Source organism: Paralichthys olivaceus, chromosome 1 (genome assembly GCF_024713975.1).
Source record: "Paralichthys olivaceus isolate ysfri-2021 chromosome 1, ASM2471397v2, whole genome shotgun sequence".
Classification (NCBI taxonomy): domain Eukaryota; kingdom Metazoa; phylum Chordata; class Actinopteri; order Pleuronectiformes; family Paralichthyidae; genus Paralichthys; species Paralichthys olivaceus.
The window spans coordinates 3,779,884-3,796,014 of NC_091093.1; the positions used below are offsets into that span (position 1 = coordinate 3,779,884).

At 41.1% G+C, this 16,131-nt stretch overlaps 2 protein-coding genes across 2 annotated transcripts in view; one reads left to right on the forward strand and one right to left on the reverse strand.

The window, feature by feature from the left end:
- Positions 1-4,680, forward strand: part of LOC109624858 (mucin-5AC-like) — a 48,566-nt gene extending 43,886 nt beyond the window's left edge. Inside the window, exons 44-49 of the mRNA XM_069531397.1 lie at positions 298-2,214; positions 2,769-2,867; positions 3,150-3,275; positions 3,371-3,404; positions 3,520-3,640; positions 4,479-4,680. Coding sequence (XP_069387498.1) covers positions 298-2,214; positions 2,769-2,867; positions 3,150-3,275; positions 3,371-3,404; positions 3,520-3,640; positions 4,479-4,680 — 2,499 coding nt within the window. The remainder of the gene's footprint in view (positions 1-297; positions 2,215-2,768; positions 2,868-3,149; positions 3,276-3,370; positions 3,405-3,519; positions 3,641-4,478) is intronic.
- A 617-nt stretch (positions 4,681-5,297) lies between these two features.
- On the reverse strand, positions 5,298-13,333 carry tollip (toll interacting protein). Its single transcript, XM_020080147.2, has 6 exons — positions 13,168-13,333; positions 9,857-10,006; positions 9,099-9,281; positions 7,612-7,764; positions 6,981-7,065; positions 5,298-6,745 (listed from the first exon to the last, which is right to left on the reverse strand). Exons 1-6 carry the CDS (start codon positions 13,198-13,200, stop codon positions 6,522-6,524), a joined length of 828 nt encoding a protein of 275 aa, XP_019935706.1. The 5' UTR covers positions 13,201-13,333; the 3' UTR covers positions 5,298-6,521.
- Positions 13,334-16,131: the final 2,798 nt, after the last annotated feature.

Consider the following 16,131-nt stretch of genomic DNA (forward strand, 5'->3'; position numbering starts at 1 on the left):
TCTACACTCCAGGCAGGCAGGGCAGAGCATTTACTTTACCAAAATATAAGTCAACTAGCAGACTGATGTAGGTTGTTCGTGGTGTGATAACAAATACTGAATTACAGCATGTGAAAAAGTTAAATGATCTCCTACTAAGAAGTTTATGGTAGCGCTTTCCAAGTGTATCCAAAAGTAAAGAATTCTCTTTCATGCTGTTCTTTCCCTTAGTCCAGAGCAAATGAACTGAAACAAAGATGTGAAAGCTTCTTTAATTGTTGTTTGAGAATGAATCATTGATCAATTTGTGTTTTATAGCCTGGTGAAAAGGTACCAATACCAGAACCAGAACCACCAATAGTAGAACCATCACTAGAAACATCAGCAACAACAGCATCACCACCAGGCCCAGGACAAACCTCTGGAACAACAGCACCACCACCAGGACCAGGACAAACCTCTGGAACAACAGCGCCACCACCAGGACCAGGACAAACAACAGCATCACCTCCAGGACCAGGAGAAACAACAGCATCACCACTAGGACCAGAACAAACATCAAAAACAACAGCATCACCACCAGGACCAGGACAAACCTCTGGAACAACAGCATCACCACCAGCACCAGGACAAACCTCTGGAACAACAGCGCCACCACCAGCACCAGGACAAACCTCTGGAACAACAGCGCCCCCACCAGGACCAGGAGAAACAACCGCATCGCCACCAGGACCAGGAGAAACAACCGCATCACCACCAGGACCAGGAGAAACAACAGCCTCACCACCAGGACCAGGAGAAACAACAGGATCACCTCCAGGACCAGGAGAAACAACAGCATCACCACCAGGACCAGGAGAAACAACAGGATCACCTCCAGGACCAGGAGAAACAACAGCATCACCACCAGGACCAGGACAAACAACAGCATCACCTCCAGGACCAGGAGAAACAACAGCATCACCACCAGGACCAGGACAAACATCAGCAACAACAGCATCACCACCAGGACCAGGACAAACCTATGGAACAACAGCATCACCACCAGGACAAACCTCTGGAACAACAGCGCCACCACCAGGACCAGGACAAACCTCTGGAACAACAGCATCACCACCAGGACCAGGAGAAACAACAGCATCACCACCAGGACCAGGAGAAACAACAGGATCACCTCCAGGACCAGAACAAACATCAAAAACAACAGCATCACCACCAGGACCAGGACAAACCTCTGGAACAACAGCATCACCACCAGGACCAGGACAAACCTCTGGAACAACAGCGCCACCACCAGGACCAGGACAAACCTATGGAACAACAGCACCACCACCAGGACCAGGAGAAACAACCGCATCACCACCAGGACCAGAACAAACATCAAAAACAACAGCATCACCACCAGGACCAGAACAAACATCAAAAACAACAGCACCACCACCAGGACCAGGACAAACAACAGCCTCACCACCAGGACCAGGAGAAACAACAGCACCACCACCAGGACCAGGACAAACAACAGCCTCACCACCAGGACCAGGAGAAACAACAGCATCACCACCAGGACCAGGAGAAACAACAGCATCACCACCAGGACCAGGAGAAACAACAGCATCACCACCAGGACCAGGAGAAACAACAGCATCACCACCAGGACCAGGAGAAACAACAGCATCACCACCAGGACCAGGAGAAACAACAGCATCACCTCCAGGACCAGGAGAAACAACAGCATCACCACCAGGACCAGGACAAACAACAGCATCACCATCAGGAACACAACAAACATCAAAAACAACAGCATCACCATCAGGAACAAAACAAACATCAAAAACAACAGCATCACCATCAGGAACAAAACAAACATCAAAAACAACAGCATCACCACCAGGACCACAACAAACATCAAAAACAACAGCATCACCACCAGGACCACAACAAACATCAAAAACAACAGCATCACCACCAGGACCAGGACAAACCTCTGGAACAACAGCGCCACCAGGACCAGGACCAGGACCAGGACCAGCACCAACCACAGCATCACCATCAGGACCAGGACAAACATCGGGAACAACAGCGCTACCATCAGGAGGATCAACTCCGGCACCTACATCAGATATTCTCAAGCAAGGGAAATGCCACGAGTGTTACTGTGGTCCAGATATGAATCCCAACACAAGTATAAACACCATTACCTGCAAACCTATTGTCTGCAACAAAAACTGCTCCGAGGTAAGTTCATTCTTACTCCCACTTACTCTTATTGTCACTCCCACTGGAACAATCATTGATGACACCATATGTTGTAAACCCATGCAAGTTAGCAAATAATGTAGTAACATAAGATGAGTTTGGATATGTAGATGTTGAGGACAAAACATACAACAGAAAAACCTCTTAGTATAATGAAATCCAGTGCAAACTGGCCACATAAACATTTTCTCTTTTCTGAATGCATTAGCTATTGTAATGAATTGCATTAGTTTGTGCAGGTGTACTTAATAAAGTGACTCTTTATTTAAGACTATTTAAGACTTTAAGTTTTAAATAGTTTTTAGTTTTCTTTGACTAAGACAAAACGAAAAGACTTTTAGTCAAGAAAAAGAAAAATACAAAAGGAGTTTGCTCTGATAACAACTTACAAAGACACTGAACATATTATGTTCAAGCTTTTCAGAGAGTTCCATAAATGCTTTTATTTCTAAATACATAGTCACAATCACATTTTCTTACAAAGCCAAAGAATTCTTTTCTCCCTATCAGTCACTCTCTCACTCTGTCTCCAGGGCTATGAATATCAAGCCAAGCCTGACGAGTGCTGCGGGACCTGTGTTCAGACGAAGTGTTCTGTACTCACATCTAACAACACAAAGATTTACATTGAGGTCAGTACTGCAGCTGTGTGTGTTAACTTACATTCCTAATATCCAAGTATACTGTACAAGAATGTGAGCTGTGAGAAGAGAGTTCTGTAAAAACAAAAGTAGATATTTATTGAATGAAAAAGAAGAGTATTTCAGAACATCTAAAGTGACCATGGACATTATTTTATATTTTAATACCACTGCCATCACCTTTGATGTAAGTTGTCTTTTTAAATGTGTAAAAAGGAGAAATGATGTCTTAGTTGAACATTCTAATAACCTCTGCTCTTCCTGTTGGTGCAGATCAACACTACTGTGTCGTCTGAAGATAATTGTACGAAATATACCTGTGAGGAGATTGAAGGAAAGCTTGTTTCCAAAACGGTCACCACCAAGTGTGAGGACCTTGACCCCCGGGATTGTGAACCTGTGAGTTTATCAGACCCCTGCAGATGATATCCCTCCACCTGCCTCACCATATACTGTCCATGTCTAACACCCACCTTCCTCTGCTCCTTCCCCAGGGCACAGAGAGCGTTGATGGATGTTGCAAAACCTGTAAGTTAGTGGAGTCCCAGTATTTGAACGATCAAGGGTGAAAAGTTGACTTTGGAGGACAACGCTGTGTATCATGTGTTACTGTGAGTGTCTAACAGTTTGCTGCATGTTCCAGGCAAACGCAGGAGTGTCTGTAAGGTCCTGAGTAACAATGAAGTCATCAAGGTGGGAGACTGTAAGAGTCCACAGCCGGTCAACATGACTTACTGCAGCGGGCAATGTGGAAGCATGTCCAAGTGAGTCTATTGATGTAGAGAGTTGAACGTTCAGCGGGTAGACTTTAGTGAAATCTAATGGTACAGTTGCAATTCCATCGCCTCCCAAACATGAAAGGGAACCTGTGGTAGCGTTCACTTAGCCTAAACCCAAAAGGTGTTTAGTTTGTCCAGTTTGGACTTAAAAATAAAGGGCCTATTCTAGGGTAAAGAGAACAATTAGTACAATTTAGATGAAACACACTAGTGAAAACAAACTAATATTTTATTTTCAATTTCTGCCAATAGATCCCTTTCACTTAAATCTTACACAAAACACCTTTTAAGGTGTCTGAAAGCACAGCACTGCTGCAAAACACCTGTGGATTCATAATCAGCATCAGAGCAGGGCAACAATCTTTACTTACAACAAAGAGCAGATGTTGACTAAACTAAACTGACATTAAACAATAACTGTGACAAAATCTAACATATCAGTGGATAAAGAAGACTCAACAAACTTTAAAAATGCTGTTGGTCGGTAGCCAGCCATTGATTGTATGCAGTGGTTTTTTCTTCACTATTTTTCCTCACTGTAAATTGTAGTGGGCAACCTAGTATAATCAATTACTGTGTTACTGAGAATAACAGTCCAATACAACTCACTAAAGCCACAAGATTGTCAAATCTGTCATTATCTGTTTTTGAAAAGTATTAAAAATTTAGTATGACTAAAACCAACATGGATTTTAGATCTCTTGATGTAATATTAAAGATTAAAAAAACAGGGCCACATGATTTGAGTAAAATGCAGAATACTTTATATTCAAATGAATGTTGAATGAGCTGTTGTAATCACTGGATGTGTATGTTTGTGCAGGTATTCCGCAGAAGCTAACAAGATGATGCACCAGTGTGAGTGTTGCCGAGAGTTCCGAACCAGTCAGAAACAGGTGGAACTGACCTGCAAGGACAGCTCTAAGGTCCAGCACACCTACGTGCATGTGGAAGCGTGTCAGTGCAAACCAGCAGAGTGTGTGCCTGGAACGACCAACAAATCACAGCGCCGCAGAAAGCGCTGAGCACTTACTGCATCCTGCCGGACACTGGACACCTGACAAACATTAACCAATCTTAACCTGAAGTCTTCTTAACATTTGTGTCAATTTTTTTATTTATAGCCTAAGAGGCTACTTTGATGTACACCTCCTTCCTCTGAGGATCTCTTGGATGAATTATTAAAATTATATTCCTGCAATATGAACACCTGTTTCGACATTCTTATTAACCCTTGTCAAATGATGAACAACAATGAACACAAAAAACATCTGCATGTTAAAAACAAATTGAGGGTAAATCCACCTAAAGAAACAACACCTTGAGCCTAACATTTCTGAGAAAGCTTTTCAATTCCCGCAGATGAAGACCTGATATCATCCAGCTTCACACTGTTCTCAAAACTATTTCAGTCTAAAGACTAAACACCTGCACTACATGCTCTCATTCTATGTCTTAAATGAATGGTTTTAAATATACAAATTAAATGTGTCTTGGAAATGAACGGAATGACGAGACACGATAAAATGACTGAGACACCTTTAAGAATCTCAGCAGCGATCGTTTTGAAACCACACGTGAAAAGTCACATGGACTAAACCTTTGGCAGACAACACATCAACAAGACCTTGAAACCCACAAGTGTGAATAGAAAGCTTTAAGAACAGATACAAATACTGTGATGAAACTAAGCATTTGAAGCATGAGGTGTTACAAACTGCTGTTGTTCCTAAGTCGTACAAGCTTTAACATTAGGGTGGCACTACTGGAATGATAAAGGAGGGTGGGGTGCGGCATCTGTGGACCATGAACATTCAGGACACACTTCATGGAAGTCTGGTCACATTATCTTAGTCCTTACTGGTTAGAATCTTTTCAGGTCTCTACATTATCAGAGTTCAGGTCTCTGAATCCTACTGAGCTTCAAAGTGATGTCATTCTTCTCATGCTCACACAGCATCTTTACACTTACCATAAAAAAGTGACTCCACAGGATAGTGGGTTTTTAACATCTAGTCTTCACATCCGGCAGAAAATGGGTCACATCCAAACTTTACAATTGAACCTTAAAAGATGACTCAGGGTGATGTGGCGTTCAGTGGTTATTTCCTCTTTGCCTCAAATTCCATAGGTCTGTTCATCCTCGATTCTCTCGTCACCATGGAGAATTAAATTAAATACTTTCATAATAATTTATCAGATTGTAAATGCACCAAACACTTTACAGGTAAATATGAAACAGAAGCATTTTGCTTAAGGTTATTACAGGCATCCACACACTATTAGCAACAAAATCAACATAAACATAAGATGGAGTCTGTGCAAATCAACTATGGAATCAGTTAGGCAAGTACAGACTGGGTTACTATGGATATAGTGAGGAATTGTGCCACTGAAACAAATGACAAACACAAAATGATTTTGGTTGGTAGGATTTACAATACCCATCAATTTACACTACTGCCGGTTCGATACTTAGTTTGAGTCCCTACTGTGATACAATCCTGTCTAAAGAATTTCCCAAATACACTGAATCTGCTATATCACCTTCAAATTAGACTTCTTCAAAGTAAAGGTGAAAACAGTTGTGACGGTTTGAGGATCCAGTGACTCAGAGTGCTGCGTTAGCAGAGACAGCCAAGGCTTCATGTACAGTCAGGCCAAGAAGGAGTCAACAGAGGGAGAAACAGATCCCTGTGGCGACCAGCTGGTGGAGCTGGAGGGAATTCAGATATGGCTGCGGCGTGTGTGTGAGCCTATGGTGTGTTTGTGTGTGTGTGTGTGTGTATATTTTGTGTGTGAGGGCTGCATGCATGTACACGTGTATGCGTGTGTGGGATGTCCGTCGCGGGCTTGTGTTCTACTGTTAGAGCTCCTCAGCCATCTGCAGCAGGGAGTTAATGGCAGCGTCCTTGTTTCCCTGCTGTGCGTCAAGCACAGTGCGAACCACCTCCTTATCCAGGTTGGGGAACATGTCCTGCAGAGCCTTCAGGTCCTCCTCACTGCAAACAGGCCCCTGGCCCCCAACAGCTGGCATGGCCCCTGGCATTGCCATGGGCACCATACCCTGGTTGTAGACTGTAGGCACTCCTAGCAACACAGGACACACACTGCAGGTTTAACAATGTGGCAGATGAACGGTTTGGAAATGATTTATTAATTTTATTATATTAATAGTTTTATTTCAAGCAGAAGTATTGTAACATGGTTTTGTGTGTGTGTGTGTGTGTGTGTGTGTGTGTGTGTGTTCGTGTGTTTGTGTGTGTGTGTGTGTGTGTGTGTGTGTGTGTGTGTGTGTGTGTGTGTGTGTGTGTGTGAGTCTGACCTGCGATGGGCACATATCCCACTCCCTGCTGATACACAGAGGGCATCAGGACAACAGGCTGAGTCATCATCCCTGCTGGTAACGACTAGCACAGACATAACATTGTGTTACCACATGATATCCAACTCCATCAAAACCTCTGCGCTCTGAACCCTGAAATCTGGAATGTCATAAACAATGAAAACAGAAGGCCCCTGCATTCAGTGTAACTATGATCACTTCCACAAAAAAGTATGAAGTTGTATCAGTAAAGTGATGAAATGTCATGGAATATAATTCATTTTGTTCTTTATTATATTACATAATTTCATACCATATATTTCATTTTGCCATAAAAAAGTATATATATATACAAAATAATAGACATACTTTCTGAATGAGGGTCAATATTTCATATACATAAACAGCAACAAGCTGATTATTCACAACTATATTAGCAATAAGATATATTTAGATTATTTACTGAGTTTAATTGTTTAACCTTAAGTGAAGATTCTTATTCCTTTCCTATCCCTATTCCTTTTATATATCAATTAACATCCTAAATATGCAGCAAACAGAAAAACCCTAAATCACGATCTAATCAACCACTTTTCAGTCTGTTTGATGGGGTGTGTGTAAAAACACTCACAGCAAAAGACATCACAAGGTTGATCATGCCCTCCTTGTCGTCGCCCTGCCTGCCACTGAGGCTGAACCACTCGTCCACCACGTTGCCCTCCCTCAGGCCTTCAGGGATGGTGACATGAGTCCACGCTATCCTGTCGTCCATGGAAAATGCTCTCTGCACACCACATCAGCAATAACACGTTACCACAGACTAGAAACAACATCAGATCACTGACAGACAAAAGCCTGGTTAGTTTATGATTAGAACAATGATTTGAAAAACTGAAAGTGCTTCCTTTTTTTGTTTTTTCTAGCATGAAATGAAGAAACAGAACTCAGGTCTTTTTTCATTTTGTATTTGTGAATACAAAGCTGCACCACCTATAAATGTCCTCTTCCCAACGTATCGCGATGACGATATATCTTGTGATAAATAAACATCAGCAGTCCCAGGCCACGGACGCAGAGACCACGGACAGCTCAACCCCCCGAGGGAGAAGGAGCACAGCCTGGCTGCAGCGCCACCATGTCCGGGGCAAACACCAGGGAGCCATGCACAGCTCCATTATGTCCACCCTATAGTGTTAATTTGGAGTATTTTCAAACATATTTGGACCGTGAATCTTTTTATTTATTTATTTATTTTTACAGTTTGGTTTTGCTGTGCTTCTATCAATAGCGCTGCAAACTGCGCCAATCGTCAAACCAAACCCAGTGTGCCGCCGTCTCCTCCAGCTCAACATACATTGACTAAGTTTACAAGGTCTGTTGTTTTTACCCAGATTGAGTTTACACGAGTCCGATCTCACTGTGTGTATGTCTGCGTAAGAGCATAAAAGAGAGAGAGACAGAGCTAGCAAGCGTGACGCACTGCTCTGAAGAAAGATTGAGAAAGTATCGATCATTATGTGATGATCAGTGTGGGGTCATTTCAAACAAATCAACATTTAAACTGAAGCGGGTCACAGATGTCAGCTGAGTCAGATAGGAGAGCGAGAAAGAGACTAAAGCGGAGTCAGTGTGTGTGCACTTCTTTTCCCTCAGGTTCTGGGATCATAAAGCAGTCTCCCGCTATACCAATTTTACGCATGTTGATATATGTTAATGTTCGATATATCCTGCAGCTCTACTTCAAACCACTGCTGCAGCATTGTTTCAGCTCATGTTCAGTGGCCTATAGATGGTCTCATATCATTTTGATCTTTATGAAGCCTCACAATCTGCTTTCTTACTTGTTCCTTAGCACAATGCATTGGACACAATCCAATGCTGTGGTTGTCTCAGGTTTTCATTTATAATCCTTAAAAGAATCATCTAATACATGAAATTAGCTTTAATTGGAAATTAGATGAGTGATCACTTTTGTTGTCCAAAGGTTGTATTTTCCCACTTTCCACACTTTAATTTAAAAGTAATGCAATTGTTGTTTTAGTGATATTGCACATGGGTCTACTCAGTGGTGTTGTATTTTGTATTTAGCAGTTCAGATCATCCTCCCCATCTCCTCACCTCATCAAAGATCTCCAGATAGAAGGAGTCCACCCCAGGTGGCACTGTGCACTGGATCACCTTGTTCCAGCGTGGGTTCTTGGCTCCGTTGTGAGCGGTTGGTGTTTCGTAGACTGCATATCCCAGTCGGATCCTGCAGTACGGATCCATCCGTGTCATACCATAGTTTTTAGCCAGTTTGGCCTGTACAGCAAAACAAACACAGGGGCTTCAATTAGTGATGCAGTCACAGCTCAGCCGGGTTTTCTCACTTATTCAGTAGATAGTGGTGCAGATCTGTAATGGAGAGTCTGTGCATCACTTAACCATTCTACATGATTCCAGTTCTGATTTTGATTTACTTCATTTACTTTCGCTTAGAATAACAGATTAAGAGGAACAAATTCAAGAATCTATTTTTGTCTTACATGATGGCTACTGATTCCTCTTGATTCAAATTGGCTGAAAAGAGTGCATCAACTTTAAGTGACTTGAAAGATGTCTGTGAAGGTTCTCAGTCATTCAGTTCATGATTATCTAAGAAGAAAACTTCAACCAGTCCAGTTGCCCCCTGATTCAAGCCCTCTTTCATGACCGACACAGATGTTTGTTTCATGCACTGCCTTAAAGCCTGTCAAGGAGCTTCATTGTCTTCCACATCCAGAACAACGTACAGTTTGTTGGCTATCTCATCCCCTACTTCATTTCTCCAGGTTGACTTATTGACAGCCAGCTAAAATTAAGCTGGTAATTCTCATCGACGTACAAGCTGTATTTACCTGGACCACAGTGATGCTGAGTCTCCCCATGGTGCCTATTGAGCCTCCATACTGCAACTGTCTGGCTGCCTGGGCATCCAGCTGGACCTGCTGCTGCTGCTGGGTAGGAGTGATGCGCAGGAAATCCTGGGGAAGCTCCCCAATAAACACCTGAACACATACATCCATACACATGTTAACATGCCGGCATTCAGACTGAGAATGCGAACACATGGAAAGTAAAACAACAGATTGTTTCGACTAAAAGTAAACATTTTCTGGAAGTTAATTTTGTATTTTATCTACAGATAGGTTCACCACTTTGTGTGATTGTAATTTTAATCTTAAATTGAAACAAAGAGCAAAAATCCTTAGGAAAATCATCATCGTCAAACTCATTAATAACACTCATCATTCAAATCTTGTGATCATCATGAGGATCTTAAATTATTCATCTTATGTCATGGCCAATAGGAGCCCTCTTGTGCAAGTCATGTGAATGTCATGATGGCTTGTTGACTGAATCGCCGGATGCTCTTAGAGGTCTGGATTTAAACATGAAAAACTGGTCTGGAATGGACCAACTAACACGGCTTAATATCCAGTGAGCATTTTGCGGCTGCTGCTGTGACGTACTGCACAGAGGGAAGAGTGTGAGTGTGTGAGCTGTGGCTCTGCAGCACATCAATGTTACTCTGTGGCTCAGGACTGAATTCCTGAATGATATGGCCATTCATGCATCTTCATTCTCTCGTGGGATGACAACATACAGTTAGATTACATATATCTACCACAATTTTAAATAGTATAGCTCCAGATGACACCATGCCAAATTTCATGTTACCACATCAACTGGCTTGCTAAAGTCTCCTTTCCTTCCTTCCTTGCAGAATATCATGCATCATCATGCTGCAGATAGCAAACACAGCAGTGTTTTCCAATGTTCAGTTCTCCCTGACAGCAAAGTAGACTGATATAAATCTGTAGCTCTGACACTGCCTGGCGGACACATTTTTAAAACAACAAAAGCTCCTTGCTTGCTAGAGAGCTACCTTTGTTTGATGCTGGACAGTTTCAACCAAGTGACAGTAATTAAAGATTGAAACTGTATAACTAACTGGAATTTTACCAAGGTATATCATGAGAGCAATAAACATTTCAACCCTAGAACCAACGACTAAAAGAAGAAGATGCTAAAAACCCAGAATGACACTAATGGTTAGTGTCTCTGCGCTCTGGTTTTGATGTCTTAATCACAGTCTCAAATTATTTTTAAATTCTCAAAACCAGCGTTCCAACATTCACATTTTATTTCACTTTTCAAAGTGATCAGGTGTGGAGATAAGAAAGTGAGCACGCAGGATCTGAACTTCTTTATTTCTTTCACTTTCTGTCATGTTCATAAAGTAGCTTATCGCTTAGAATGTTGAGGAAGAGACTGCCCGAGGTAATTGTTATTGCCCCTCTCTATTACAGCAGTTCTATCACTCACACCTGTTTGTGCATTTGTCTGAAACAGCTATGAACACTTTTGCCTTCTGACGTGCTAGTTCTTTTTTACAAGTATACCTCAGCTGTTACATGGCCGGAGTCGTCAAGTCACAAGGAATCAACATTTGCCGCTGTGATGAACACTGCATCAGGGAAACCGCAAGGACCCTGAACAGGCCGAACAGACAATGGACACAGACAACTTCCGCTGTGTACGTCAACAACCCCTCCCTGCGCAGCAGGAAGAGGTCAAAGGTTAGTGGACAGCAAAGAACTACTGAGCCGACATCTGGGAACTGTTTTTGTTCAGACTCTGGCTGGGTGAGATGGAAATAAATAATACCAAGATTATAAAAATGAATCAGTCAATAGTGATTATTATCATATTTTTGCTCCTGAGTGAAGGTTGTGGTTTTAAAGGTACAGTGTGTAGAATTTTGTGATATTTAGTGTTGAATTTACATGTTGCAGCTGACCACCCCTCTTCTCACCCTCTCCTTCTAAACATGAAAAAGAAACTGTGGTAAACTTTAATTGTCATAAAAACTCAAAAGGTGTTTAGTTTGTCCGGTCTGGACTAACGTAAAAAACATGGCGGCCTCCGTAGAGAGGGTCCCCTCAATGTAAATATAAAGTATTTAAATATAAAAGACCTTTTCTGGGGTAAAGAAAACTACAATTCATACAATTTAGATGAAATGAACTAGTGAAAACATCATGAGGATTATTCTACATTAAATTTCTGCCAAGAGATCCCTTTCACCTAAATCTTACACACTGGAGCTTTAAAATTGTCTTTATGAGCAGAGAATGACAAACACTTGATAAACAACCAAACATTTTATAAATCTTACACCACTTATGTGTTATACCTCCTTGCTGTACTTGTGCAATGCATAAACACTATATCAATATTGGACTTTTGTTATTGCTACTGATGAAAACTATATCGCGTTCATTTTTGATAAATTTGAATTGCCCAGCCCTAGGTCAGACCCTGAAGTTCCATCTTGGCTGCTTGATGACAACTGAGCCAAATCACTTACCGACTCAGTTGAGTCGATTAAACTGGGTGATGGTGATTCTGATATCAAGTGAAACGTTACTGTCCCTGAGGGGGGGGGAAAAACGTCTTGCAGCCAAATTAAACCCAAAACCCAGAGATAATGCAAATGCTACAGTGTTAGTGTGTTATGAGGGATGAGGTGTCGTTCACATGCGTAGAGCTTAGGCTGCACACACAGCGATGGCAGCTAGTGGAGGCGTTGCAGCTCACTCGTCCTGTATCATGCGATGAGACTGAACGTTGATATTGCAGTTTGGTTTCAGCATGGCCACAGACCTGACACACCATGTGGTCCAGGGTTTGTTCTCCACCTCCACACCCTCACATGAGCAAGGCACAGCGGCTGGAATCATGCCAGGAACCCACATGAACCAAATCAATCAGAGAGGAGAGTATTTATGTTTTGTCTCTTATCTTAATAAGTTGCTCACTACTCAACCCGTTAGGTCAGTGGTGAGCACTTGATTTTAGAAAGAAGACCATGTTTGACAACGTGTTTAACGTCGGACTTGAATGTAAAGGACGTGAATGAGACTCGGCTGTCAAACGTCAACAAAGCGTCGCAGCAGCTTTAATCCGCGGCTAACTCCATTAGCTCGTTTTATATCGTCACTAACAGAGGAGGCTAACCACAGTGCTACAGGCCGCTGTGTGTGGCCGTCAATGACTGAAGTTAGCTAACTATCACCGATGTTGCCCAACTAGTGTGGCTAGTTCCGCGTCGCTCTGTCTGTGTGTGTCTGTGTGTGTGTCTGTGTCAGCGCAGGGTGTGTACCTGTCCCCGTTGGGTGCTGATGGTTGTCGCCATGTTGTGTCTTCCGTGTGTGGAGAATCTTCCTCTTCTCTCACAGATGTGTCAGTGTCAGCGAATGTAGTAACAACAACAACACACACACCGCTCAGCGCAGACGCGACCCGGAAGTGGACACTTGTGTGTTTTAGTTTTTTTTTTTTTTTTTTTCCAATCTTTATTTCCCTCAATGCCAGTTACAATGTGGCGTCTAAAAGCGTTGAATCTTAAAATGTATTTCAACAAATGTATTTTAGCAGGTCACATTTATGAAGAACAGACTTTATATTAGTGTTATTGTCAAATAACGTTATACTAAATAAATACATGCAAATACAACTACAGTTTGGGATAATAAAAAAAAATTCTCCATTTATTTATTTATTTCTGTACGTATTTATTCATGTTTGTTTTTCTGCAATAAGTGATTCATTTATTTCTACATTTACTTTTGTATTTATTTATTTATTCATGTTTGTATTTCTACCTTTATTCGATTATTTCACCATTTATTTATTTATTTGTTGTTTATGTTGTTTTTGTCCTTCATACACTTACTTGTCTTTTCTTTTTTTTTTATTAAACTTAGTATAGTTCTTTGACTTCACCAGAAGAAACGTGTGTGGCTTTAACTCTCAACATTGTAACTCCTTTTCATTTAAGTCTTCTAACTGTAAGAGATCTTTGAGCTCGACCTAATGTGGTCTGAAGGTGACGAAACAGTGAAATCTCCCATTCTGAGGCTGCCACGACAATGCCCGACACTCCTTCGCACATATCTGACCACAGATTCTTAATACACATAGCCAGCCTAAATAACACAATTTAACATCAGAAATGACAGTTATTTATGTCTAAGTTAAATCTGTCTAATAATGATTAGATGGATGTCTTAGTTAGGGGATGGAATCTTGCCTCTTTTTCACTGCAAAGCAACTTTTTTTTTACCTTTACTGTGGTTATCTGCTGATTATGAATGCTCTTGCACAATAGTGTAAGATGTTTGATATTATTGCTAAATTTCCATGGGGGCCAGTGTCACCAGAGTGCATCTCAGAAACACAAAACAAATCATAATGTCGAGACACAAAACAGAGAAAATATAAAGGTTTCTAAACATTTTATTTCAGAAAACAAACTAACTGAGCAACACCACTAGGCAAACTGAGCAACCAACCTTAAGGAAAAAACACTTACTAAGGACTTGTATTGTCTTCCAATTAAACTTAATACATTTGAGGCACTGAGGAGTGTCATGGGAGAACTTGCTCAGAGGTAGCCTATGTTCTTATGAGCTCCAACAATATACCATGTCCAAAACGTGGTATATCTTTCACCCATTTATTTCCATCCCAACACTGTTCATGTTGTTCATCATCGTTGTCGTTATTGTGTTCACCTTAACACAGGTAAGTAGCAGTCAAGACTTCATCACAGTCCACTTTCCATTCAGCAAACACACACCACGGTCAAAATAACTGTGTCTCCTCCTCACCCGGAGCTTACGTCCTCTGACAATGCTCTGCCCAGCGTTCAGAAGATGTATGACATATGGTCAAAACTGAATCGCATGAACAGCAACTTTATGAGAGATCAACTAAAACTATGCAATAATATAAAATAGGGAATATTTTGAGACCTATGAAAATGTTATTGTTACTATGACTGATATGAAGGACCTGTCTATCATATGCTAACACAAGTGAAACATCAGAATAAGTGATTCATTCATTACAGAAAATAATTACTGAAATGTTTTACAGAGGGCAGACTCAAAGTTACAGATTTTAAGTGTTTGTGTGAGGATGCATTCTAAATATAATTTAGTTAATTCTAAGAGTTGTTGTTGGAAGAAAACATGTCTTGAGGAAACAAACACTCTTATTTACCTTTATCTCTTCCATGACTGTTACTCATTTCCTCCTTTTCGGGTTATGACTGTCGTCGATATATAGAGACACGTTTCAATCAATGACTGGTCATTCTGGCAGCTCCTGTTGTCATCGATGTGATGTCACCACAGTGTGGTAATGAACCTGCAGGGGCTTAGTGACTATAAATTGTTTCCCTGCTTTACTGAACAGTACAAGTCACACACAGTGCCCTCTGATTCATTGTGTATGGAGATGGACTGACGGTACACTTGCCTATATTAACTGAAAGGGGCACCAAATGTCCGCTTATTCATAAAGTGGTTCCTTTCATTTATTTATTTTTATGCATTTCTTCAAATCCAAATTTCATTGTAGGTAAAGACATGTCTAAGTGATAAGAGACAGATAACAGTATACACCAATCTCCCTTTAAATGCTGTTGTGGTCCAAGTGTTTGTTTGGAGAAACTGTAACCCTTTATTTCAAATTGTGTAATAAAAACATAGAATAACGTGACTTTTTCATACATTTTCTGAGGAGACCCAGTTATTTGACTATTATTTGACTTTGCATATATTCAGTCATTATTGCAGTATTATTGGGCTCTACTGACTTGTTAGTTTTTCTTCTCCTAGATCTTCATCTTCTAAGTGCTACTGCATCTTTACTCTCTTCTGTTCCTAAATGTGCTTTTACTTTTTTCACTGGACAAGCTGTGGGGCCGAGAATGAGGAGTTATTAGTCTGTTCATAAAAAGACAATCCTGGCTGATGAGCATAGTAGCATGGTGGCTACAGCTTGACAGCTTCAAAATGGGTAAAACAAAAACTGACTTATATTGGTTGAAATTATTTTTATCAGCGTAATTCATACTGCAAACTCATCAACTTTGAGGTTTGAGAGCTGAGCAATTCTACGACCCTTTTTAAAGTAAGGTGTCGTGGTAGCAAGGCAGAACCTGATTGGTTCTCCTGTGTACATTTGGGGCACTGATTGGTGCTCTGCAGGTAAAATTGATTTTAAAAGTTCATATTCATTTTGGGGATTGATTTTACAAGAGCCAAAAACGAACAAT

Coding starts and splice junctions, on each gene's coding strand:
- tollip (XM_020080147.2), bottom strand. CDS start 13,200: ATGGCGACAACCATCAGCACCCAACGGGGACAG. Junction 7,066..7,611: donor ACCTTGTGATGTCTTTTGCT/GTGAGTGTTTTT, acceptor TGTCTGTGCTAG/TCGTTACCAGCAGGGATGAT. Junction 6,746..6,980: donor GGGATATGTGCCCATCGCAG/GTCAGACTCACA, acceptor CTGTGTTGCTAG/GAGTGCCTACAGTCTACAAC.